The following is a 26,580-nucleotide window of genomic DNA, read 5'->3' on the forward strand; positions in this document are numbered from 1 at the left end:
TGCATCAGGATCTGGGGATACATCTGTTCACCAGAGCACCCCAAAGGATAATGAGGACCAATGGTCATAAACTTTTCCAAGAATGTTTTAGGCTGGGCATAAGGAAAAACTTCTTTACTGTCTGAGCCCCCAAGACCTGGAATAGGCTCCCTCCAGAAGTGGTACAGGCACCTACTCTGGACTCATTCAAGAAACATTTGGATGCTTATCTTGCTGGGATTCTTTGACCCTAGCTGACTTCCTGCCCCTGGGGCAGAGGGCTGGACTTCATGATCTTCAAGGTCCCTTCCAGCCCTAATGTCTATGAAATCTATGAGATGGGGTGGGAGAACTTTGTTTCTGGCAAAGGTCTTACTGTTTCAGTTACTGTGGAGATAACTTAGTGAATCCCTCAGTGGCAAAGATCAAACTACTCAAACCATTTAATCCCCCAGTGGCAAAGATCTCTTTTTATTCTCTTTCCTGCGGTGTTTTTACTGGGTGGGAGAGAATCTGTGGCAATCAGTTATACAGTGCTTACACTAGTATTTAGTTAAATATTTTTCTAGATCAGGGAGGGCAAAGTCTGACCTGCAGGCCAGATCAGGCCCACGGTGGATTCCATTTCCCAGCAGCCCCTGCCTGTATTGCTGCACCTGGTTTCCATGGAGACATCATGGTCTGGAGCCTGGGTGTGCAGGCAGTACATCACAGTTTTGCCCTGGCTTTGGACCATGCTATCACTGCTGCAACATGCCAGCCCTGGCCCTAGCCCCAGCCCGGGCCCGGGCCCCAAAGCAGCTCTCTGCCTAGCCGTGCGCCCTGCCGGTGCTGCTGGGGCTGGTCTCCATGGGAATCCTGGCCCTGTGCTATCACAGCCCTGCCACTCCTGCGGTCTCCATGGAAACCCACCACAGCAAGGCAGGCAGAACCTGCTGGGAAACGGAGTCCAGCCACTGGCTGGATCTGCCATTTTGCCCACCTCGTTCTAGATCCTTCTCCAGTCCTGGGAGATAATGCTTGCAGATTTGTCATTCAGAAGGAATTATAGGGCAAACTTTGCTGGTCCATCTCATTAACTGATTTGCCTCTCTCTTTCTAGATATCATGTGCTGACACCAGGCTCTTTGCCTAGACTGTCATCATTCCTCTATTTGCCTGGAATGTCACCTGCTGCTTTCATTCAACAACCTCCAAAATTCTTAAACCCTACATGGATTGCTTACAGGAAAAAACAATCAGGGAACCCTGGCTAGTAAAAGAGAATCTTAATCACACTCCCTCAATGACTGTGAAATTTAAGATCCAGGGAGGCTGAAGGACTGAAATGCCATGAACCTTGGAGCATGGAAGGAGCCTGAATCCCCACAACCAGGCCCCTTTCCCCCAGTCTAGAAGCCACATCTCATCTGGCTTCTGTCCCATGCTAGCACCTTCCTGGAAGGTGCTCCATGACAAATGTGTGTGATTTTGAGTGCTTCATCTCAAGAACTGAGACAAAAAACAACCCCAATTCATTCAGCCCATAGAGGCACACACCCTATACAAGAGACAGGAGAAAGGAAAACAAATGGGGCACTGCACGCAGCAGTTATCGCTATCAGAGAAGCTACCTGTATTTTTTGCACTCTGGTTTTACAGACTGCAGGTTTTATAATAATTATGAAAATACATTTTTTTAGTGATCATCAGGTCTTACTTCACTGTTTTTATGTTTTTATGTTCTACAGTTCTGTAAGCAAAAGGTGATTCTGTTGTTGACCACTACATTGTAAGGAAATGAGAAGATAAAATTATGTCAAAGGCTTTATGAAAGTATATAAAAAAGCTGTAATCTACATGGCACACCATGTCCCTAAACTAGCTAACACAAAGTTATATTTAAATTGATTTTCTGTTTCGCAAATACATTGTCCCTTACCAAAGGCAATCTATAAAATTAACCAGGCACAAAATATCCTATACACATTAGCAGTCTCCTTATCCCAGCAATTTAAAGAATATTAGCACAGGTGGTACTTTGAAGCCCTGTAACATATCAGTACAACATGTTCCAAGGCATTTTGCTATCCACAAAACAGCACGTGCTAGCAAATGATTACTCATTAAAGTCAATATGTATGATTTGGATATAAGCACCTATGGTGTCTAATTTCTCTTGCTTCCCTTGACCTGGATGTGTATTTGTAAGTTTCCATGGCATTCGCCCGTACACCTAGCTCTTAGGGACCTCTCAGGTTTCGCTGTTTCTTTGGGGTCCAGCTAGTTCGATATTGCCTTGGAAGGCTTTTAGGGGGGGTCTCTCTTGCCACGTCTTTGATGGAAAAATAAGTTATTACTGGGAGTTGAATGTTACACCCACCTTCCCTGGGGTCTTCCATAACTAGGCTTGTCCGGTTTCCCAATTCAGGGCTGCACCTCCCCTACACCCTGCTTTACGTCAAACTTAAGATGTTATCTTCTGCTCACCTCAAAGGTGGGCTAAGGTCATAATTTTCTTTTGTCTTGGTCCTTTTGGCCTTAAAGGAAAAATAGGGTATGGACCTCACTTGGCCTGGGCTCCCTGCTGTAGCAAAGACTTGCTTGCAGTCCTCGCTATCCCCAGGTTACCTTGTTACAAGTGACGTCCTTGTTTCTCTGTTATGTAGTTACTTTGGTCCGGACTTCCTGGCTCTCTTTTCCCTTTCTGGGGTCCTTGGCTGTCCAATCCTGTCCAGAGGCAATTGGGACCCACACCTCCTCTTCAGGTATGTTGTACCTTAGCCCTTGTGGGCTTTTCCTTTCTTTGTGTGCCCCCTCCTGGGGCAGCCACTACTGCTCCTTTGTGGAGCTCCCTCTTCCTCGGGGCTCTTCTGGCCCCACCAGAAGTCTCACTTCTGGTCCTCCCCACTCTGCTTCCGGCAGAGCTTTTATCTCTACTCTAAGGGGCCGGGAGGCAAATCGGCGCCAGCATGTCTCCACAGAATGGGTCCATGCCGGGGCTAAAGCCGACCCTGGCTCTGCCTGGACCTGTTGTGCCTTTTCTTTCTTTTTTTCCTTTCCCTTTCGTTGCTTCAGCGTTTTTCTCTGCTGTGGTTTTGCTCCTGCCGGACATCCAGTTTGCCGCTGTGTCCCACTGGCTCAGGAGCTCTTCCCTCTGCGGTGAGTTTTTTCCTTCAGGGCATCATCCCTATCAAAGTATGACTTATAGAAACTTCTACAATTGTGAAAAACAGCTACAGAGTTCATCAGTGTTCAAAGTCCACTCAAAAGAAAAATATTCACACTTTGGCTCAGGATGCTTTGCAAATGCAACAAGCCACAGTCATGGGTATGGTGTTTCGAATGTCAACATTCACATTATTTTGGATACAGTGTCATCTTGTCTTCAACCCTCCAAATGTATACTTCACCGCCACTCTTCAATTGTTAAGAAGTAACTGAATTTTCTGTGCAGCCTCATGTTGTCTGGCTATGATATCATAAACCATGGCAGAAGAGGTTAGTTAGGGTCCCCCAAAATCATCATGAACACTTGCATACTGTACATGTCATCAGGAGGGAATTAATTCCCAACTTGTCCAAGCATGTAAGTATCAGACTTATATACCTCTGGTTTTGTGCATCTTGCCAGTACTACTTACATAGGTGTTGATGAGGTTGGCTCTGTAGTCTACCAATTCCTGCAGAATCAGAGGATAGGATTGGTTGAAGTGAGCATATTTGCTGGCTCCTTCTGGTGGCACCTCCACTACTACCAGTTCAACAGTTTACTTGTTAAACATGTTAGCCTTGGAGCTGCAGTATAGAATTTCCAGTTTCCAGACAGCAATAGCAATATAATTCTGAACCACATGGGCTCTCTCAAACCATACTGCAAACACTTCTCACATAGGTCTTTGAAGGTCTGCTTCTTCCTGCAGAAGTCTTTGAACTACTGCTAATCAAGCCACCTTTGCAAAATGATATGGTTCCACTATACCATATTAATTTTCCTGCTCCAGTAACACTGGCACACACATTGCAGCATTCTTCATGTCTTCCAAAGTTGTATATGCTTCTTCCTCTGTGCCTCTTGCAACCAGTGGCCTTGTACATTTCTGAAATTCCTGAATCCCCTTCCACTCTTTCTGCCCCACTCCTTTAACTGTTAGGCTGCAGCCAGGAAGAACTCTTCCAACAGATCCATCATTCTAGCTTCTGCTACAATTACACAAAACTAATCAATGTGTTGGGTGACAAAACCACATTAAGGAAAGACAATTTATCCCACAATCTTCCACAGAAAAATTCCGAGAAGGACCCCACTCTGTATATTATTAGGGAACCAGAGACATGCCATGGCTGTCCATGGGTACCATGAAGGTCCACATCTGGACCCAGACAATAAGCACTTTGTACACATTAGGCCAGGGGCAGGCAAATATTTCGGGTGGAGGGCCACTTTCCCAGTTTTGGCAGGCTGTTGAGGGCCACATGGGTAGCCCCGTCCCTTGACAGGTGCCCCACCCCCTGGTCACCATCTTGGGACTAATGTCCCAATGTCTTGGGACCAATGTCCCAGGGCCAGCACTGGCAGGGCCCAAAGTGGGGCACAGGCTGGCAGGAGTCTGTGGAGCCAGGCTGGGCTGCACCAGCAGGGTGCAGGGAGATGGGGGAGCTGGCCCAGATCCATAGAGCCCCTGCCAGCCAGGACCCTGTACTCCTGCTGCCCTGCTCTGGGCCTTGCCAGCACTGGCCCCGGGACACTGGTGTGGGCCCCGTGTTCCCACTGGCTCCCACACCTTCTCACTCCATGCCCCCCAGCCCCACAGTATGGGCAGGGGGCAGCGCACAGCCCTGATCCTCTGCTTACCGGCAGGGAAGAAGCTGGTGCTGAGCATAGGGAAAAGCGGCCCCTTGCCTGCCCCATGGCCGGCGCTCCCTGCTGCAGGTGCTCGCAGCCCACATGGGGCTGTCTGGAGCAGGCACAGGCAGCCCCACGTGGGCTGCAAGTGGCTACAGTGCAGGGCTATGGGGTGAACAAGGGGTCGCTTTTCCCCATACTCGGCACCAGCTTGTAACCTGGCCCTGCTGCCAACCTGGGCTCTGCGCTGGCTCCAGGCTTGCTTGTCAGTGGCAGCAGCTGCGCCCCCCACCCCCCCTTGCCATGGCAGGCAGTGTTGGATGCTGCTGCCTGCCTGGAGTGTGCACTGGGCAGCCCACAGGCTGTGGTGGCAACCACTGTCTGCAAGTTAGGGGGCCCCAGCTGTTGTCACCACATGCAGTCCTGACGGGCAAGTCTGGGGCTGGCGTGGGGGCCCGGGCTGGCAGTGGGGCTGGGTACAAGGTGGTGCTGAGTGCAGGGGGTGGAGGGGAAAGCGCCCCGCCCCACCCCACCCCGTGCTGCAGCTGCTCACAGCCCGTGTGGAGCTGGCTGTGCCTGCTCAGGACAGCCCTGCATGGGCTGCGAGCAGCTGCAGTGTGGGGTGCCAGCCGCGGTGCGAGGGGCCACTCTTTCTCCCCCGCGCTCAGCTTTTCTCCGGGCCGCTTTTCCCTGGGATCCTTCCCTGCCTGAGGTCCTCCCCTGCCCTTCCCCACCACTTCCCCCTTACCTGAGGTTCTGGCGTGGGGCAGCCACGTGGTCCCAGGCCAGAAGCCCCCCTTGGGGCTTCTGGCTGGGTGGGGTAGGACAGGGCTGGGCGGCCCTGCTGTTGTGGGAGCCCGCTGGGCTTCCCCTGGGTCCTACTGCCCTTTGTTCCTGTCATTTTTGACAGGAACCAAGGGCAGATAAATGTTAATTTTCTAAATTTTTTAGGGTCCCCGTGAGCCAGATAGAATGGCCTCATGGGCCAGATCTGGCCTGCGGGATGTATTTTGCCCACCCTTGCATTAGACAAAACAAAGTGAATGAGGGAAAGGCAGTTTGCAAAATTTTAGCTCACAAGCTGCATGCCAAAGACAAATGGATACCTATCAATGGGGACAGACCTTGAAGTCAGGCATTCCTCCTGGCTTTAGATTCATGAGCCTACCATTGTCTTAACCAACCCTGCAGATCCAGAGAACAGGGTGCCTTATAGTTGAACACAAAAAGCATTTAGAATTTGTTTTGCTTTGATCCTTCTCTTAATGTCATTTAGGTCCTTTTAACTTTTGCTCACTGTCTTAAATGGGAGAAAGGACAAAGGAATAATTATATTTAAGGGGCCAGATGGTCTTGAATCTGAGATGTTTATGGTTATTGGTCAGAATTGGTTGGTTTGATTTCTTCAGTCTTGCCTGTTAATGGGGCGAGGAATAGTACTGATGGAATATCAGTATACATCAGTGTGACTGATGTGGTGGAGGGATATACAGTGGGGTTTTTTTAATGGATTGGGAAGTCTGGAGGAAAGAATAGTGATGTGGCAGTTAGGTGGAGGCTCAGTTGGAATACATGGCCTGGACTAACAGGCTGTGTCTACACAAAACATTTACTGAGTTGACTAATTAGCTCTGCAGTAAACATCTATAGATGAAATGAGGGGCATGTCTGCACGACACCTTAAAGTGGGTTAAATGCTTTTGCACCGCTTTAATGGCGTTGGTGTTTGCATGTGTTGGGAGTGTATTGCATATTAATTCCAGTCACTGTAGCACATTCAGTGGCATAATGCGCCTTAAATGACTTTGGGGTGCAGCAAACTAAAACACCAAGGAGCTCCGAGGAGTGAAGCATTGGGCTCTGTGCAGCTCAGGGGCTGTGCAAGCAGCCAGTGCAGGCAGCTTGGCAGCAGCCCAGGAAAGCAAGCTCCACCAAAGAAAAAAGCGGCGAGCCTCCTTTTTTTCCCCCCTGGAGCCTGCCTGCGCGAGCTGTGCAGGGACCTGGTCCTTTCCTCTGTGGCTGCGGTGCCCCCTGGGACCACCTGAGCCAGGTGCCTATGGGCAGATGCCACCTGGGGGGTGCTGCCGCTGCCATGGAGGGAAGTCCCAGTCCAGTCCCCCCCACAGCCCAGGTACCACTCCACCCACCGGCAGCTCGCCCTCCCCTCCCTGCCACCAGAGAGGCAGGTAAGACATGGGTGTACATGACATGGTGGTTTACTTTGCCCTAAATTGAAGCGGTGTTTTTAAAAACCCACTGCTTCAATTTAGGGCAAAGTAAACCCCCGTTTTGTCTACACACACCCTTGGTGCCTATATGTGTGGCTCTATTAGGGCACAGGAAACTAATAAACTCTGCAGCAGGATAGGACTTGTAAATACAGTACTATCCTGCTGTGGAGTTTTTTTTACTCTGCAGCAGCACACGCATAGACACTGATGTGTCTAGGTAGAGCACAAGGGTGCTTCAGTGCAGGGGCTGCCTGCTGGCTAGTCCCACTCTGGAGCATCCTCGTACCCCAGATTGACCCTCTGCAGTATGTTGAACTAGGGTGGAGCAGCCCCAGGCTGGCAGGCTGACCCCCCAGGCTCCCTGCCAGCTGGGGTTGCTCCAACCTAGCTCAACCTGTTGCAGTCCCAGATGCAGATGTAAACACAGCACCCAGGAGCAATAAACCCTAGTGTGATATTCACTGGAGTTTATTGCTTCACCTTAATATGCACATGTAGATGTGCCCCCCTGAGCAGTATTTTGGCACTTCATTTTGACAGCTATATCTGTTCAATTGTCATCTAGTGAACCCGTTTTTCTCAACCAAGCTGGCTAACTAATACCAATACATTGTGGTCTAAGTCAGAACAAATGGTTGATGGGGACCACCCCATCATTGAGGTGTTTCATGGGGAGAGATATGAAAGAAACAAATTTGACTGAGAATTTTCTTGCTTATGTAAACTAGGGTTCAAATGTTCATTCCCATTTCACTGATTTCCTATGTAGTGATTCCCAAAAGTGTAGAATAATAATAAGTGGGAAGTAGACCCTTTATTTTTCAAACTAAGGTTAGAAGTTGGAGTTACAATAATACATACCCTTCTGAAGATAAGCCTTCAGCTCTGTATACATAGCCTATATCTGTCTGGATGACTTATCTAGGTCAGGTGACCACAGCTATGTATATAGACAAGAAACTAGCATTTGATGTTCTTCTTTGAGGTATCTGCTGTTCTTCAAGATGTGTTGACACTCTTTTCACTTTTGGTGTGTGCTAGAGACTTTTGCTACCAGTACCATAAGGAGGGAGCCCTGCAAGTCCTAATACTTGGAACCAATCTGCCTCCCTTTCAGTTCCTTCTAACTGAAACTGATGTTTGCATTTCCAAAGATGAAAGAATGGTACAAGGATTCAGAATGTACAAATGAAGAGAACATCACAAAGAACCACATTTACTATGAATGGTAAGTAACCATTCCTCTCCTTTGAGTGACTGCACACATATCTGTTCTATTGTAGGCGACTCTCAAGCAGTTGTTAGTAAAATAATTTGTTTGGAGTCTATTGGATCACTAAATGGAGAACTGCTTTGCAAATGTCTGCATCATATCAAGAACTTTGAAGTATTGTGTAATGTTTAGAGTAATTATCCGAAGAAGCAGAGGTGTGGCACAGCAGATCTGCAACTGGGAGAACCACCAACACACAGGGCACTGCTGGCTCCTACTGTGCCAATAGTGGCAGTGTGGTTAGCTGTTTTTGTGCTACTTCTCTGGTAATCCCTCCATAGTTAGGCTATTGCATAGATTACTATTGTAACCATGTAGAAGCTTTGCATATGTTTATGTATCAGGACATTGTTCAGAAGAGCTGGAGAAGTACACTGTAATCTCACCAAATGAGTAGATGTCTGTATAGAAGGAATTTTGTAAACTAGAATTTAGCAAATGTTCATGCACGATATAATCCACTCTGCTGAAGCTGCCTTGTCTCTTAATCTTTGGAGAAGCTCTAAAGAGGTTCATTCTATTGATACAGAGAGATAGGGCCCTGTGAACATTCAGCAGATGAAGTCTTTTTTGTCTTCATGACAATGAGGCTTTGGAAAAACTACAGGTTAATATATTGTTTGCTTTAAATGAAAGTCATAAATAATTTTGGATGAGATCTCCAAGAGACCTTACGTTTGTGAAATAAAGTGTGTGGCAACCCTGCCACCAGAGCCTGAACTATCCTAGATGAAGATATTACCACCAAAATTGCTGTTTTCTGGGAAGATAGGTGAGGTTACAAGGTACAAGATACCAAAGATTCAAATGGAGGACCCATACATTGGGAAAAGACAAGATTTGAATCTCCTAGGGTGCCTACACATGTACTCTGATGCGTTCTAATTAGAATATTTAAAAAAATAATGTATGGGGGATTTATAAGATGAAAAAACTTTTACAGGGTTGTGGTAGCATAGTTTGAGAGAACAAAAAAACAAACCACCTACCAAAATGAGCAGCTTCTGGTGTCTCAGTCTTTTTCAGAATCATCCTTGTAACCAGTTCTTCAGGGATACTTTGACCTCTATAAAGCAATTCTTGACACTAAAAAATATAAAATATAACTTCTTAAAATATCTGTGTTCTTGTCCCTCCTACCACCATTGCCTTTAATGGGAATAAAGCTGAGCCTGATGAACATCATGAAATGTAATGCAAGAATTAAATTTTTTTTTTTTGGGGGGGGGGGGTTGTTTGGTTTTTTGCTGCTATTCTTTTATTAAACTAACTGTATAGTTGGGAAAGACAAGCTCTGGGGCACGAAGTGCCCTTCTTTAGCACTCTTTACCTGAACTCTTGTCTAACGTCTGTTCCAACAATGCAGTTTGTTCAATAAAAGATATCAGAAAAAGCCCTTGCTTCTTACAAATTTCCTCAACCATCACAAATAGAACGACACTCCAACCTTACTACATGAAATTTAATAAAAGGTACATATTTACCTTAAGTCCATATTCTGTTCCTGTAGAAATATTTTCTTCTATTACTTCCAAAGCTAAAAATTAAAATGAAAACAATTAATGAAACATATTTTGCATCTATATAGTACATTTAAATATAGAAATCACCTAGAAGGGCTGTCTTAATTAGCATCCCATACTATCATACTGCAACTACCATGAAATCCATTGATGAATATTTTAATGGAACTATTTTGCATATTAAGGAATCAAATTTTATAAGAAGAACAAACAAAAATGTCAGCTCTAAAAACAGCCAGTTGAAAAGAAGTTTATATAAATTAAGAGAGATAAAACTGACAGTAACAACAGGCCTCCTAACTATTTTTTTAGTATGACTTGGTGAACTGCAATGATGGGTTGGGCCCATAAGAATGCTTGTATAAATCCTTCTTATGTATAAATCCTATCAAAGTCAAAGACAGTGTCCATAAAGAGAGATGGAAAGATCTGTCCCTAAATGTATATTCATGATTTTGTTCATTTGGAACAATAAGCACTTTTCTAACCTGTTTATTTTCATGAGTAACTGATCATTAAATAGCTGTACAATTCTTTTTTTCATTTTTTTTAACCACATGAAATGTTTTGCATCAGGTATCACTTTTGTTTAGAAAAGTGGTATGAATTTAGAATTCTGTATTTTCACTGATAGAAAAGCTAAGAGATTTAATAAAACTTCAACTTCACTAAGATTTGAACTCAAAGTCTTCAAAATGCAATAAAAGACATTTTATTTGCTATGTTGTAAGACATTTTTAATCAAGAGAATCTGAAGTATTCTTTTGACCACTAGAGGGCCTCCATTTTTAATTAATTCAAGAAAAACATTTATAATTAAAAAAAAAATTAAGAAAAGTTGTAAACTATAGAGTTCATTTATAAGAAGTTATAAAAAGTTATTTGAAGTAGTTTCCCTACAATTTAAGGATATTATATCTTTAGTTTACCATGTCTCCCTTTCAAGTTCTCCCTTTCACATCAGTCGTAAACTGGTAGGAAAAATCTGAGGCAGAGATAAAAGCTTGAAGCAAAATATCCTAAAGTACAACATCCTAAAAAGAGAAGTATTTCCCAGAATTTAAGAAGTATTCCATTTTTTTTCACTCTGGAGTAAAATCAGACATAATTTCCTTCCATCCCACCCAGTCTACACACACACAACTGCTCTTGAAACACAAAACAGGAAAGAAGTGAAACTCTCTCTACTCAGCAATCCTTGTTGAGCTCTCATGCTCATGCCGATAATTTTGATTATATCTAATATCAAATGTTTGAAGCTGGAGCACTGCTATGGTTTTTTTTTTTTGCTCCAGTAACTGCAGCTTAGTGTAAGACAACAAGAAATTGCTGGAGACCTAAGCTCATTTTTTGCCTATCAAAGTTTCTAGCCCTTTTCCTCAAAATGCCTTTAAATGACCAGCGCTTCTAGCAATGCATTTGCTGTGGCAAAGAATTGTGCCAAGAAATTGCTTTGCACCTGCTGACCTTAAGGACAGAAACAGTCACAGCTGATCCTCTTCACTGTGCGAAATGCACATTGCCCACTGTACTACAATGGGCAAGGGCCCAATGTGGGACAAGAGGTAACATGCTCCCTTTGCCAGGGAATTCCCCACCTCCTTCACTGTCCCACACTTCCTTGCTGGGACCAGCACTGACTTGTCCCTCCAGGTGACACATGGATCAGTGCAGGTACCAGCAAAGAGTTGCAAGGACCCATGCAGGTTCCTGTGCTGACTTGCAGAGACATGGGTCAGTGACAGGCGGCACATGTGTTTCCCTTGCCAGGGGTTTCCCACCTTCCTCACTGCCCCATGCTTCCATGTTGGGACCTATGCTAATTCATGTCTCCATGTGAAGCATGGGTGGTACCAGGTCCTAGCACAGAGGCAAAAACACCTCATGGGGGTGTGTCTCTTTAAGTGGGGAAAGCCCAGAGTTCCCTGCTTACTATGATGTCCCTGGGGCACATCTCTGTAAACCGGAAAAGCCAGACAGATGCTCCAGCAACTTGAGGGACCCACTCCTGCCCAGGAATTCCCAGGGTATACAGGATTGGGCCCCTCAAACCGAGGCAGGGAAGCTGTTGCTACTGAGCAAACAGATGTCCACTGCAATAAAGTGGCTCAATCTATTACCACCTTTGTCGCACCCACAAATATTGGGCATTTGGGGGCAACAAGTGGTACAGGGATGCCTGTTTCATTCATCCTTGTGCTGCCATAAACATTTTTATGGTGGAACAAGGGCAAGGAAAGATCCTCTGTTTCCACCCTTAGGGACCTTCAGGGAGAGTGAGTTAGGGAAATGAAACTGAATAGTGCAGCAAATCATCTTTCTGTGGGCCAACTGAAAGCTGCAGGGTAGGAGAATCTCTCCCTGCTCCCACTGAAATGACCCCTCAGATACTTTTTGACTTGAAATTACAAAGGCAAGAGCACCAATTTTCATCTATTTTTATTTAGATTACAATACGGTTAGAAGCCCAGGACATGGACTAGGAACCCAGTGTGTTAGGCACTGTGCAAACACAGAACAGAAAGATACTCCCTACCTCACAGGCCTCTGCACTCATGTAGACGCCACTGATTTCAGAGAAACTCCACATGAAGATAAGATCTTTACAAGACTGGGGTTCTGGTTGCGTCATTAAACGTTAACATTCTCTTCACAAAAGAGGAGAAAACTGCTTTGTTTAGCAGCTTTGTGGCATAGGCAGATGCACTTGCCTGGTTCAGCAATGATACGTTTCCTGTCAGATAATCTGTTGGCCCCACTGAAGTCAACAATGTATCAACCAGTATCACAGGGAGTATGAAGACTACTCTAAATAAAAACTGTTATAAAGCTAGTGCTGTGCTCTGGATACCAATGTTATTTACCTTCTATGAATGTGCATTTCCATATTTGTGCTATTTTTCTTGCTAATGTTTTCTTCCCAGCACCCTTCAAAAGAAAAAAAAAATACATTTTTGCTTAAATCTACTTTGCCATTCCTAGTAGACAATAAAATACAAATGAAATTCAAGCCCTATTATTTGTCTTTATATTACAGTTACCAAAAAAATACCAGGGCATGGTTTTTTTACTAGTGCAATAGCAACTGCAAGCTCTAGTCAAGATTAGGCCCTCTAAGTTAAGCAATGGAGAAACACAACAGGTTACTGAACAATATATACTTCCCATTATCCTTTAGTTGATTTTATTTACATTAAATATGCTTGTAAATCTATTTCAAACCTCTGCTACAAGTTGACCATAAATTTTTACAAAGATTTTACTGGACTGAAATATTAAATCCTTGGTCACAGACCAAAATAATTTTTTTCTTTGCTAAGTTTGATCAAACCCCTTCACTTATGCCTAAGTATAGAAAGATTTGTAGAGATAGAAAGACATGATATCTGAAATATTTTTCCATTTAAGATGTACCCTACTCTGAAAAGTGGCTCTGCAAAATATTCACTTTCTTACTCCACAGATCTGCCGCCCATTTATATCCAGTCTTACCAGTCGACTTCAGTAATAAAATACTTCTCCTGTGTTTTTATTTTTGTTAGCCCTGAAAAGCCAACATAGCAAAGAATAACAAGCACTCTGATTGCTCTTAATTTATTATGTGTTGTACAATTTTAACAAGGTTATTTTACAAGTTTCATGTTTCACAAATATAAGGCCTGCTAAAACTTTGTTATCAATGACGATGATACGAAAGAAAGAAGAAACCCAGCAAGTCACAAAAAAGCAAGAAATATGAAGTTCCACAGTGACATTTTGAAATAACATGTCAGAATGGAATTGTATCAAAGATGTCTGAATCTTAAAGCATTAAACAAGACATGTTAGTCATCAATAAAAATTCATAAACCTGGTAAATTTGAAAAAGAAAGAATGTTGCGACTGAAAACTGTACTCTGTACATATGCAACATTACACTACTATGTATAACTTATTTTGATAAAAAATAATGCATCATAGTCCTCATTTTGCCTCATAATTTAGGTGATTCTCTTAATTTTGTAAGCATTTGTATCTTACTCCCTTAAACATGCCCTACAATACTTTTCTGCCCGAAGTTGAGTAGTAAAAGCTTAAGTTTGGGAGGAAAAAATGAAAATCACATACTCCCATAACTCCAGGACTTAAGGCTATTAGAAAAATGAGGATTTGTGAAAATGGGCAATATCATATACAAATAAGAGGACAGCAGAGAGATAATATGGAGAACAGATGAGACAGGACAAAGGCAGAAGTCACAAGATTATGAAATGAAATGAGTATGCTTATTTTGCTGGTTACAATTTTTAAAGTTAAAATGGAGTGTTTTGTTTTGATTTGACTTGATAGAGGAACATCTTAAATATTTCTTTTAACTTGACCGTTCACTTCATTCATTATTCCGCTTCATTCATTAAATTGCCCTGCCCAAGTCTACATCCAATTTGCAGATTCAAAAGGGCAGCAGCATGGTGGGAAACACAGAACACAAACTAGATAATTCAAAGACATTAATGTACCATTGCAGGCAACCTTGCCTTTTACATTTCCTAATGTGTGCGTGTTTTATGTTGCAATATTTTAAAAATCACTTTCTTGCAATACTACAGTAGTACACTGCTCTTCACAAATTTTGCACTCCTCTACAGCTTCATATAAAAGCTAGCAAAACACAGGAATTTATTGTTTAGGAGTATACCTTTTAACTCACTTCCCTTCGTAGTTTGCCTGATCATGAGATCTTGCCTACATGAGAAAAGATTTGCTACCACAGCTATTAGGGCTGTGTGAAGTTTCGGTCCCTGATTCGATTCAATGGAGATTCGACCCAAATCGGTGGCTGAATTTCCGAATCTGAATCGAATCAGGAGACTCTTTAATCTCTCTGAATCGAATCAGAACCCTCCTGTCACAGGATGGGGTCCCCAGGGATGGCCGTGATACCCCTGGGGCTCCTTGACCATGCCAATCTTGCCCAACAGGCACCCTCTTTCTTGCCAGCCACGTCTTGCTGGTACTTTTAGAATAGGGAGGCTGCCCTTGATCTTATTGTCCGGAGGACACAGTCTTACTGGACTCCTCTGACCTCTGTGGGTTCTTAGACCCCTTGGCATCCCGCTTCAAAATGGATGATTCACGGAACACTCTCAGCCTTATGGGCTAGATGCATCGCTCCAAATCACCCCTTTACCACGCCCCAAGACTCACAGATGGTATTGACGTTGTCTGTCCTGGGCCTTGATATAACTTGGCTCCTTGTCCTCCCTGGGCTCTGCGCAGCCCTGTCTCTGCACCCTTCTCTGGCACTGGGCTCTCCACAGCCCTGTCTCTGTGCCCACACTGGCGCCGGGCTCTCTGCAGCCCTATCTCTGTACCCTTCTCTGGTGCTGGGGTTCTCGCAGCCCTGTCTCTGTGCCCTTCTCTGGTGCTGGGGTCCCCACACTGTTGTGGGCCCCCCTCCTTCCCCAATAGCCTCAGCCCAATCCACCAGTAAAAACAGCAACTAAACACTGAGCCCCTGGGCTATAACACAATATAAGCAGTTCCGGGTGTGCTCTGTCCCTTTAAAACATCAAGCTTCTCCCAGCACTAAGTGCCTTATAAGCCAGAGTCTCGGGTGAGCTCCTGGAGCCCCTTAATTCTAGCCAGGGTAGAACAAGCAGCCAAGCCTCTCTCATGAGCTTCTTTTCTGAGAGCTCCTTCCCCCTCGACTGCTGACAGAGAACTCCCCTTCCCTAGCCCTGGGGTTTATATTTGCCCAGGGCTCTGCCTCTCTTGGTCAGCTGACTGGGTGCAGGTGCAGGCTAATTTACCTGTTGGGCTGTTGCCACAGTAACCTGCACCTGTAGACTTCTGCGTGGCTCTCCCCAGGCAGTTTCTGCTCTTATAGGAGCAGGCACCTTGGTGCCCTGCAACACCTCCGAATCAATTAGGAGATATTTGGAAAGTTTTGGTGATTTGGACGTAGACACAGCTTTAAATACTTTTTCTACATACCTCTAGGTAGCTGGCAGCTCATGAATGCTGTGATGCTGGGGCAGATGGAGCCCCCCACAAAAGTGTAGGGGGATCCCCAGCGCACTCGGCAGCTGACCCAGAAGTGGACCAGAAGCACTTCCAGTCCACTTCCGAGTCTGCTGGAGAGCACGCAGGAGGGCCCCCCTGTGCCTCCCTGGCTTAGCGACTGGTGCCTTCTGGATCTGGGGGTCACCCAGGATCCCCCCCGTGGCTGACTGCCAAGCTGGGAGGCACAGGGAGGCCTCCCGCACACTCCCCAGTGGAACCAGAAATGGACCAAAAGTACTTCCGGTCCACTTTTGGGTTCACCCCCGAGCATGCAGGGGCCCCCCTCCACTCCTGTGGGATGTTTCATCCACCCCAGCATCGCAGTGTTCATGAGCTGTGCTGGTACCTCGAGGTATGTAGAAAAAACATTTAAAGCTGTGTCTATGTCCGAATCGCTTATTCTTTGAATCAGTATCAAATCTTCAGATTTGGATTTGGCCAAATCAAATCGGGAACAGTGATCCAAATCAATTAATCAAATCACTGTCCCTGATTTGGGCCAAATCCAAATCGAATAAGGCCTATTTTGCACACCCCTAATAGCTATGGCATAGCTCCCAATGGAGACAGACATAGCTTTTACTGGCAGAGAGTTATTTGCCAGTATTTTTATGCCATTTCCCAAATAAAAGAGAATATATAAGCAAGAGGAGTTGTCAGCATACACTATAGCCTGTATATACAATAGCCAATACAATATACAGCCAATACAATACACAATAGCCAATACAATACACAGCCAATACAATACACAATAGCCAATACAATACAATAGCCAATACAATATACAATACAATAATATTTTGCTAGGCTAAAAACAGTATAAAAATTATGTTGCTTAATTGATATTATATGAGCAAAAGTTTCTAAGTAGAAGTGGCTAGAGTCCAATGCATGTGATGGAAAGCTACCCGCCTTAGTTTTGGCTTTATTGATTGTTTTCAAGCTAGTATTTTCTTAGCTTTAAAAGAAGCCCCTTGTAATATGGTGATGGATGCTCTTTAAATAATTGCATACATAAAAAATAGTGTTACCAGAAAAAAATGTTTGAATTTTTTCCTTTTGTTTAAATTCTGAACTTCAGCACTGCACAAATGTACACAAGTTTGGGCCAAATATCAATCATAAAAATGTATTAAAGGCAGCTTTTCAGCTGAGCATACTCTGTGCTTCCATGGCCCCGGATATAATAAAGTATTTTCTTTAAATAAAATATTTTATGTTGGGTTGCCCTTAAAAATATAAAATTCCTCCCATATTTGCATATAGCTAGATATCTGGAGTTATTTAAGATTAGGCAACTAACTCTTTCTTAGCTTTCCAGTGAGCTCAATGGAATGCAACAAATGGGTGCTTATTACCTGGCAATTACAAATCATCTTAGTCTAAGAGACCATGTAACTTTTCATTTCAGAAACAGAGAGCTTTTAAATTACAACTGTAATAAATTACAAATTACTTAAACAGGATGCTTTGGTTGATCTTTCCAGTTAAATACCTACCTGATTTAAACAGAAAATATTGAAATACTATTTAGTATTATATCATCATGTATCTGTAATGCAGTATGCTCAACTAAACAATTTAATGGGTCTATTTACTTATATTTTGTCTTAAACCTGCAAATTTGTCATATTTTAAATATTAAAACATTCACTTGAACATAAAAAATAAATGACCACATTAGGATTTAGGAAAGTAAGGCTGGAAGGGACCTCATAATATCTAGTCCAACCCCCTGCTCAAGGCAGGATCATCCCTAACTAAACCATCTCAGCCAAGTGCTTGTCTAACTTGCTCTCAAAAACTTCTAAGTTGGAGATTCTACAATTGCTCCAAGTAGCCTGTTCCAATGCTTGACCACCCTCATTGTCAGAGTTCCTCCTCACCTACAACTTCAATTTCCTCTGCTGAACTTTGAAAGGTCATTGCCTCTAGTCCTGTCCTCTACTACCACAGGGAAAAGCCCATCTCCATCCTCTCTATAATTGTCCTTCAGGTATTTGAACACTGTTATCAACTCCCCGGCTTAATCTTCTTTTTCTCAGACTAAATAACCTTAGTTTTTTCAGCCTTTCTTCATAAGCCTGGTTTCCCAGGCCCCTAACCATTTTTGTTGCTTTGTGCTGCACTGCTTCCAAACTGTCCACATCCTTCTTGCCCAAAGCTGGACACAGGAATTTAGGTGAAGCCTCCTCAGTGCTGAACAGAGTGAAAGCATCACTTTCCCCGCTCTGCAAGTGACACTTCTGCTGATACAACCCAGCATGCTGCTGGGTTTTTTCTTGGCAACAAGGGCACACTGTTGGCCCATATTCAGCTTATGGTCTACTAGAACTGCCAAATCCTTCTCTGCACTACTGCAGCCTAGCCCGTCATTTCCCAGTCTGTATTTGTACATGTGATTATTCCTTTCTAAATGCAGGAGTTTGCACTTGTCCTTGCTGAATCTCATCTGGTTGATTGTGGACCATTTCTCCAGTTTATCCCGGTCACTGTGAATCATAGCCCTGCCCTCCAGAGTTCTTGTAACCCCACCCAATTTGGTGTTGTCTGCAACTTTGTTAAGCATGCACTCAGTCTCATTGTGCAGTATCTCCATTAATGAAGATATTAATCAACACCAGACTTAGGGTAGACCCCTGGGGAACACCACTCGATACCTACTCCCAAATAGACACTGAGCCACTGAGGTGCATCAGTCCCCCCCAAACTCGTTATCATCATTAAGTACAAAGATCCTTATGTATCCACCTTACAGTACTTTCAGCTAGTGTGTAGTTTCTCAGTTTGTTAATGAGAATGTTGTGAGAGACAGTGTCAAAAACCTTGCTCAACTCAAGGTATATCACATCCATTGCTCTCCCACCATCCACAGAGCCTGTCACTTTATCACAGAAGGAAATCAGGTTGGTCAGGTATGACTTGCTCTTGCTGAATCCATTCGGGCTCTCCCTGAATACCTTGTTTTTCTTTAGGTGCCTGTGAGAGAGCTGCAGGGAACAGGGAAGAAATGCCAGGAATGGTTGCTCAGCAGCCTGGCACTCACCAGATCCCAGAGCAGGCATGCTGTACCACACTCAAGGCACAGCATTTTAAAAGCAGCCTCTCCCTCCGGATTGGAGGAGAGATCCCTGGCAGGGCTATTTAGGGCCCTGGTAAGGGGCAGAATGGGGAGGACACCGTCAGAGCATGGTGTGCTCTCACTTCTGGGATAGCCAGAAACTGGAACTGAGATAGTCCTCCAGCAGGCAGGAGTTGCAAACCTGCAAGCTGAGCGTGGCCACATGGCCACTGAAGAGTCCAGTGAGATCATCTGGAGAAGGCAAGGCAGATCCCTAGAGAAGCTTCAGGAGCTTCTTATAACCCACAGCATGCTTATAGGTTTGGCAGTGCTATGCTTACTAGCACCATGGCTGAAAGAGACTTGGGGGTCATGACTGACCACAAGATGAACATGAGCCGCCAATGCGATGTCGCAGCTGGCAAAGCAAACAAAACTCTGGATTGCATCTATAGATGCTTCTCAAGTAAGTCTCAGGATGTCATCCTCCCGCTGTACTTGGCCTTGGTGAGGCCACAGCTGGAGTACTGCATCTGATTCTGGGCTCCACAATTCAAGAAGGATGTTGAGAAACTTGAGAGAGTCCAGAGGAGAGCCACTTGCATGATCGCTTATGAAGAGAGGCTGAGAGCCATGGAACTCTTCAGCTTGGAAAAGCACAGGATCAGGGGGGACCTGGTGGCTTCCTATAAGTACATAAGGAGTGTGCATCTGGGGGAATGTCTGTTTACCAGAGCACCCCAAGGGATAACAAGGACCAACGGTCATAAACTCCCCCAAGTCCGTTTTAGGCTGGACATAAGGAAAAATTTCTTTACTGTCCGAGCCACCATGGCCTGAAATAGACTCCCTCCAGAAGTGGTGCAGGCACCTACTCTGGATTAATTCAAGAAATGTTTGGATGCTTATCTTGCTGGGATCCTTTGACCCTAGCTGACTTCCTGCCCCTGGGGCAAGGGGCTGGACTTGATGATCTTCAAGGTCCCTTCCATCCCTAACGTCTATAAAATCTATGAAATCTATGAGAAGCTAGAGTCTCTGGTTACTGACATGTGGCTAGTGGACTGCAATGACTGCAAGAGCCCTATGCCAGACAAGAAAGCAAATAATCCAGATAAGTACTTAAATTGATTTTTTTTGTGCTTTTATTTTCCTTTTTCTTCCTCATGTTGATTAATTATTTATGATGCCCATTTTAAGTGAAGAGATATTCCTCCCGTGGCTGCATCAAGGACTCAGTTATAGCTGTGTCAGAGGGGAGGAGAACGAAAGATTATAATAGGGACGGGGACATCATCCCTAAAGCGGCAGGAGGCCATGAACTGTGTTTTGTTAGTTTGCTGTTTTTCTTTTTTGTGTTGGGTCGAGGTTACGCTTAATGACCAGCCATTATTGAAAGTCTCATGTGCAGTTGTCCCTTCATCATCAGTCTACACTCAAACTTAGAGTTGTACGGAGCCCACAGAAATAGAAGAGAGGCGGAGACACCGAACATTCCTGCTGAAGTACATCTGATGTGGTTAGCGTGGGGTAAAGGGGAGATTGGAGCCCCATAAAAAGATTGGCCTACAGCTACTGGGATTACCATTAAACCATTTCCTTCAGTTCCCCAGAATGTATGTGATAATGTCAAGTCGTGGCAGGCGACAGCACTCCATCTGAGCGGACTGGACTAAAATGCTTCTAGACCAAGTTAAAAGTGGCGCAGGCCTGCAATATTCTGAACAGGCAGGGTTTCAGCCTCCTAAAGGAGAGCGTCCAGACAGCGCCTCACAACAGATTCTTTGAGGACCTGCTCCATGATCTTTCCAGGTATTGAGGTCAGGCTGACTTGTTTATTGTTCCCCGGATTCTCCTTCTTTCATTTCTTAAAGATGGGCACTATATCTGCCTTTTCTAGTCAGACAGGACACACCAACCTTGATGGAATTCTCAAAGAGAATGGCTCAGACATTACCTCAGCCAATTCCTTCAGTATCCTAGAGTGTATCTTATGTAGCCCTGCCAGCTTGAAAGCATCTAGCTTCTGTCAATAATTTTTAACCCATTCTTCTGCTACTCTAGGCTGCTTGTTTCCTTCCCTGTGATCTATGTTGCCAACTGCACTTGTCATCTGGTAGCCACCCCTATTTATGAAGGCTAAAGTAAAAAAGGTGTTAAATAGTTCAGCTTTCTTTGCATCATTCACAACTAAATTGCCTTCCACATTTCATAAGGGACTTATGGTTTCTCCGATATTTCTCTTACTTTTGGCATGTTTATAGAATCCCTTTTTATTGCCTTATGTCTCTTGCCAGCTGCATCTCAAATCATGCCTTGGTCTTTCTAATTGTAACAGCTGCAAAGCTTGCCTGGCTGCAAGCCAAGCAGGTGAGCTGTGCTTAAGAGCTCTGCAAGAAAAGGGCAGCAAGGCTTGGTAGAGTGTGCATAAGCTTTACCAGACAGGAGGGTATACAGTGTATGGTGCATGCTTCTTATTGGAGCATTTAAATTGTGACCAGAGCCCACACTGCAAACTGGGGGTTCTGATTGGCTGCTAGTGAACCATAAATACTGAGGGAAGGAAAGGAAGAAGAAAAGCTGGGAGGAACAAACTCCAGCCCTGGAGAGAGGGGGCACAGACTCAGCCCCCAGCCAGGGGAGACTGAGCTAAAACTTGTCCAGGGAGCAGGCATCAGGACGGGGAGAGTGTGTGTCATTGTGTGAGAAGCTGGTTCCCCACTGGGTTCAGAGCTATGCAACCAGGGACACAGGTGCCTGGGAAAGAGTTGGGAGGGGTTGGTAAGCAAAGCTGGCAGCCTTGCTGGAGTTGGGAGAAGCAGCAGAGTCAAAGACCTGCAGAGGGAAACCATGTCTGCGAGTGAATGTACTGGGAGGGAGAGACAGCTCCAAGAGGGAGTAGGCTGAGAGAATACAAACCAGCATTGATGCGTGAGGGGACACCTAATCACTAGTGTTTGCAGGAAGTGTATTTCCAGAAGGAAAATGCTTAAGGCAGTGGATGTCAACTGGGGGTACGTGTACCCCTAGGGGTGATCATAGGGGGTACACAGAACTCTGTGTGCATTCACACAGCCACAGTGCAGTACACGGGTGGCCAGGAACACAACCTGCCCATGTGGAGAGCAGCTGGGTCTGGCTGGTAAGTTTGTTGTGGGGGGAGGGAGTGGGGCAGGGGCTGCCCAGTCAGGGTGGGCTGTGGGACAGAGCTGAGCAGGAGGAGGGGATGGCTCCTGTTGCTACGCACACCCCAGGAGGGCATGGTGGGGCATGTGCCCCTGTAGCTGCAAGTGGGGCAGGGCAGGACAGGGCGGGGCTGGCTGGGGCTGTGCCAGGCTCTTCTTAGCGGGGGGCTGGGCTACGCTTGAGAACGGGGGTCGGTGGTGCTGGGAGTGGGATTGGGGGGGCTACAGTGAATTCTGGAGTGGCCACAGGCCCCCCCCCCGGTAGCTCCAATCCCATAGGCCCCTATGGTGAGGGAGGGACCAGGGCTGGGGCTGGGGCTGGAGCAGGCGCTTCCCAGTCGGGGCAAAGCACAGGACAGAGCCATGAGTGGCTCATTCAGGAAGCACAGGGAGTGGCGGCTCCTGCTGCTGTGCACACCCCGGGAGGGCATGCAGAGGGGGTTGCCCCCAGATCTGCATGTGGGGCATGGTGGGCTGCAGGCCACTGTGGGCTGAGGCAGCGCTGAGCTGCTCCTGGTGGGGGTGTTGGGCCAGGCTGCACTGGGAAAGGGAGGTTGGATGGGGCTATGACAAATTCTGGGGTGGGTGCAACCCCTCGCATAGCCCACTCCCAGCGCCGCTGCCACTCGCCCCAAGCACAGCCTAACCCAGGAACAGCCTGGCGCAGCCCAAGCTTGTCCACACCCTGCGTGCAGATACAGGGACACGCACCCCCTATGCCCTCCTGGGGTGTGTGCAGTGGTGGGAGTCATCAACCCTTGGATGCGAGTCACTTGAGGCTCTATCCCATACTTTGCCCCAGTTGGGCAGCACCTGCCCCTGCTCCAGTCCCACTCCCTCCCTCACTGTGGGTGCCTACAAGAGTGGTGCTAAAGGGGGGGGGGTTGCAGTCACTCCAGTATTCACCATAGCCCCCCCCAAGCTCCCTCCCAGTGCCACTGCCACCCATCCTGAGCACAGCCCAGCTGAGCCCCCCACCGGAAGAGCCCAGCACCCCAGCCCACAGTGGCCCCCCACGTGCAGATCTGGGGGTACACACCACCATGCCCTCCTGGGATGTGCATAGCTGCGGGAGCTGCCCCCCAGCACAGCTCAGTTCTGCTCCCCGCCCTGGCTGGGCAGCCCCTGCTCCTGCCTCAGCCCTGCTCCCTCCCCCACTGCTGGGGCCACAATCTGCCCCCCCCCCAGCAGAAGCTCTCCTTCACCCCACATGCAGATCCAAGGGTACACCCCCAATGGCATCCCAGGGTGTGCTCAGCGGCAAGAGCCACCTTCCCTCTCTGTGCCCTCTGGATGAGCCGCTCATGGCTCCATCCTGCACCCTGCCTGACCCTGGCTGAACAGTACCTGTCCCTGCCCCGCTCCCTCCCTCACTGTGGGGCCTTCATCTGCTCCTCCCCACTTAAAAACAAGAAAAATATATAAAGGGGTACATGAGGTAAAACTTTGAGACAGAAGGGGTACACTTGTTAAAAAAGGTTGAAAACCCCTGGCTTAGGGAATAATTTGTCAATAAAGGACACAAAAGGGAGCCTATTGCCTGCAGCAGCTGTTCAGAGCCTATTTTTCTGTGTTGACAGGAAGGATTAAAGGAGTCCATTTTCTCCAGAGTAGCAGAAGCCTCGCCTTTGGCATCTAGTGGTGGATCATAGTTATAGCTGTGTTGCCATTTATTGTTCAGGGAAGTGGATTATGACCTGAAGAAAATCAACTGGGTTATGGGGGGGAAACTGTTTTAAAAGGTTCTAACAAGGTGAGTTTAAATATTGAGGTTGTTTAACACAAGTAGGAACAACCACTGTGCTGGAATTATCCACCTAATGTTGCAGTTGTAAATTTTATCTAAATTGTTAGTTTTATTATTAACTATTCTTATTACATACTTTTTATTTATTTTTTGTAAATAAATTAGTTGTGTATAATAAAGAATAATGTGTTCATCAGGTTCAGAGCAAATTCCTGGGTGGTGAGGGTGAAGTACACACCTCTCCATGGGGCACATCAATCAGTAGTCTGCCTGAGGGGCTCCCAGGGCTACTGGCACCCTGAGGACCCAAAATCCAGTGCATCACCTGGCCTTAGCATGCTGGCATCGGTTACATAATTATCTCCCTGCAGGCACATGTGATACTCCTATACTCTTCTCTAGTAATATGATCAAGATTTCACTGTATAGAACTCCTTTATAGAATTCTTGAGTTTCAGCTCATTGAAGAAATTGCTTTTTAGCCAGGTTGGTTGCCTGTTGTGCTTCTCATTCTTCTGTCGCATCACCCTTAACAGGGCCTCCTTAAAGTACAGCCAGTTTTTCTAGACTCCTTTTCCCTTCAGACTTGCCTCCCAGGAGATCCTGACCACCAGTTCCCTGAGTTTGTAAAAGGCTGCTTTTCTAAACTTCAGGGTCTTTATTCTGCTGCACTCCTTTCTTCCTCTATCACTCTATCATTTTGTGTTCAGTGTCACTCAAATGACCTTCCATCTTTACATTCTCAACCAATTCCTCCCTGTTGGTAAGCAGCAAGTTAAGAAGAGCGTCCCCTATAGTTGCCTTCTCTACCATCTGTATCAAAAAGTTATCCCCAGCGCACTCCAGGGCTGCTTGTGAACTGTTGTGAGCTCCATAACTGAAGTGCCATATGAAAACCAGATCCTGTGATCTGGAAGCTTCCATCACTTCTTTAAAACTATTCACCAAGGCCCTCCAGGGGAGGACTGGAAATAATGGGCGCAAGCTGTTTGAAGAGCACTTCAGACTAGACATAAGAAAAAAAAACTTCTTTACAAGTCAAGTACCGAGGGTTTGGAACAGACTACCCCCAGAGGTGGTACAGTTACCCACCCTGGTGATCTTCAAAAAACATCTTGAACCCCATCTTGCTGGGTCATCTGACCCCAGTGGTCTTTCCTGCCCAAGTGCAGGGGGCTGGACCAGATGATCTGTAAAGTCCCTTCCAGAGCCTAAAAATCTGTCAAACTATGAATAGAAAGCCTCATCCACCTCCTCCTCTTGGTGTAGAAGCCTGTAAGAGATGCTTACCATCGCATCCCCCTTTTAGCTCTCTCTTCTGACATGTACTTGGAAGCTTTCAACAGGCTTGCCTCCTACTTCATACTGCATTTCAGAACACATATACCTCACCTCTATGCAAGGCCATCCTTGTGGGGGGTGAATTGGGGTGACTGCCCTGGGCCCTTCGCTTTGGGACCCCCCTACAGAGCTGGGTAGAGTGGCTGTGGTGACTCTGCATCGCTGCCACCGGCTTCGCATCCGATCACTTGCTACCTCGCCCCCACCAGCAGGCAGCAGTGGCAGCTTCTTCACATCCAGGGCAAGAGGATCAAGGTGGAAGTGGGGCCCTGCATGAGCTGATTTGCCCTGGGCCCCGCATCCTGCTTGGGTTGGCTCTGCCTTTATATGTAGGGCAATACCTCTGCCTTTTTGTACCCTTCCTATGCTTTCCAAACAAGCTATACTTATCCATGACTGCACTCCAGTCATGTGAACTATCCCACATCTCTGTAATCTTAATTACAGGTTTCCCTTGCTTTATGCAGGTTCTGTATATGTGAATTTGCTCTTATGCAATGACCCTTTTATGCCCAAAATTTGTTATATGCAAGGTAAATTCACTCTTATAGGATCAGTGTGGTGGAAGCCCGCAGTTAGCTGATTTGTGCGGTGCATTGTGGGAGTGATAAGCACCAAAATATAGTCACCTGTGTGCATTTGTGCTCCCTGCTTGTTGTCTGCAACATGTGTTTGTGTAGTTGCCATCCCCACTGTGGCTTCTAAGCGTCCTGCTAGCTTATCTCCTACCCCTCTCTGCTCTTGGTGAGTACCAAAATTATCTTGTAAAAGTGGTAGAAATGGGTCAGTACAGTCAAGGTCTTGGAATGTATCCCTTGGAATTTATCTCTATTTGTTACATTTTAAAGTGGGTTCCTGTAGCAGGGCACTAAGGTGCCTGCTACTGGAAAAGCTGGGATAACCCCTCAGGTGCCAGTTGCTGAGGCACCTTGTGAGAAATAATGACCCACACCTGCCTAGCCAGCTGATGAGAAGGGGCAGGGCCTGGCTCCTATATAAAGCACAGGCAGGAGGCCAGAGGCAGTTCCCTACCAGTAGCCAAGGAGGAGGGAGCTCTCAGCCATGTTATAAAGGAGAGGTCTGAGGAAAGAGCTGCATCTGATACTGCAGAGAGAGAAAGGATCCTTGGTAGGATTGACCGTTGTTATGGCTGGGCGGCTTCTGTTTATGTTATAGCCAAGAGGCTTGTGTTTATGTTGCTACTTGTTACACCGGTGGTTTGGGTGAGGCTATTAGGGGATGGAGGAGGCCTCAAAGGAGACTCACAGTGCCAGTGAGGGTGCAGCATTCAGGGTGCACAGAACCCAGCCCCAGAGAGGGGCAGCTGAGAAGCCCCGGAGAAGGGGGCAGCGTTGTGGTGAGCCCCG

General features: G+C 46.0%; 1 protein-coding gene across 1 annotated transcript in view; it reads right to left on the reverse strand.

Moving 5' to 3' along the window:
- AK9 (adenylate kinase 9) overlaps positions 1-26,580 on the reverse strand; it is a 191,235-nt gene that overhangs the window by 157,779 nt on the left and 6,876 nt on the right. Inside the window, exons 3-5 of the mRNA XM_019499938.2 lie at positions 12,696-12,759; positions 9,793-9,845; positions 9,298-9,394 (exon numbers count right to left, since the gene is read on the reverse strand). Of these exons, the coding sequence (XP_019355483.1) occupies positions 9,298-9,394; positions 9,793-9,845; positions 12,696-12,759 (214 nt within the window). The remainder of the gene's footprint in view (positions 1-9,297; positions 9,395-9,792; positions 9,846-12,695; positions 12,760-26,580) is intronic.

The sequence above is a fragment of the Alligator mississippiensis genome, chromosome 1 (genome assembly GCF_030867095.1).
Source record: "Alligator mississippiensis isolate rAllMis1 chromosome 1, rAllMis1, whole genome shotgun sequence".
Classification (NCBI taxonomy): Eukaryota; Metazoa; Chordata; order Crocodylia; family Alligatoridae; genus Alligator; species Alligator mississippiensis.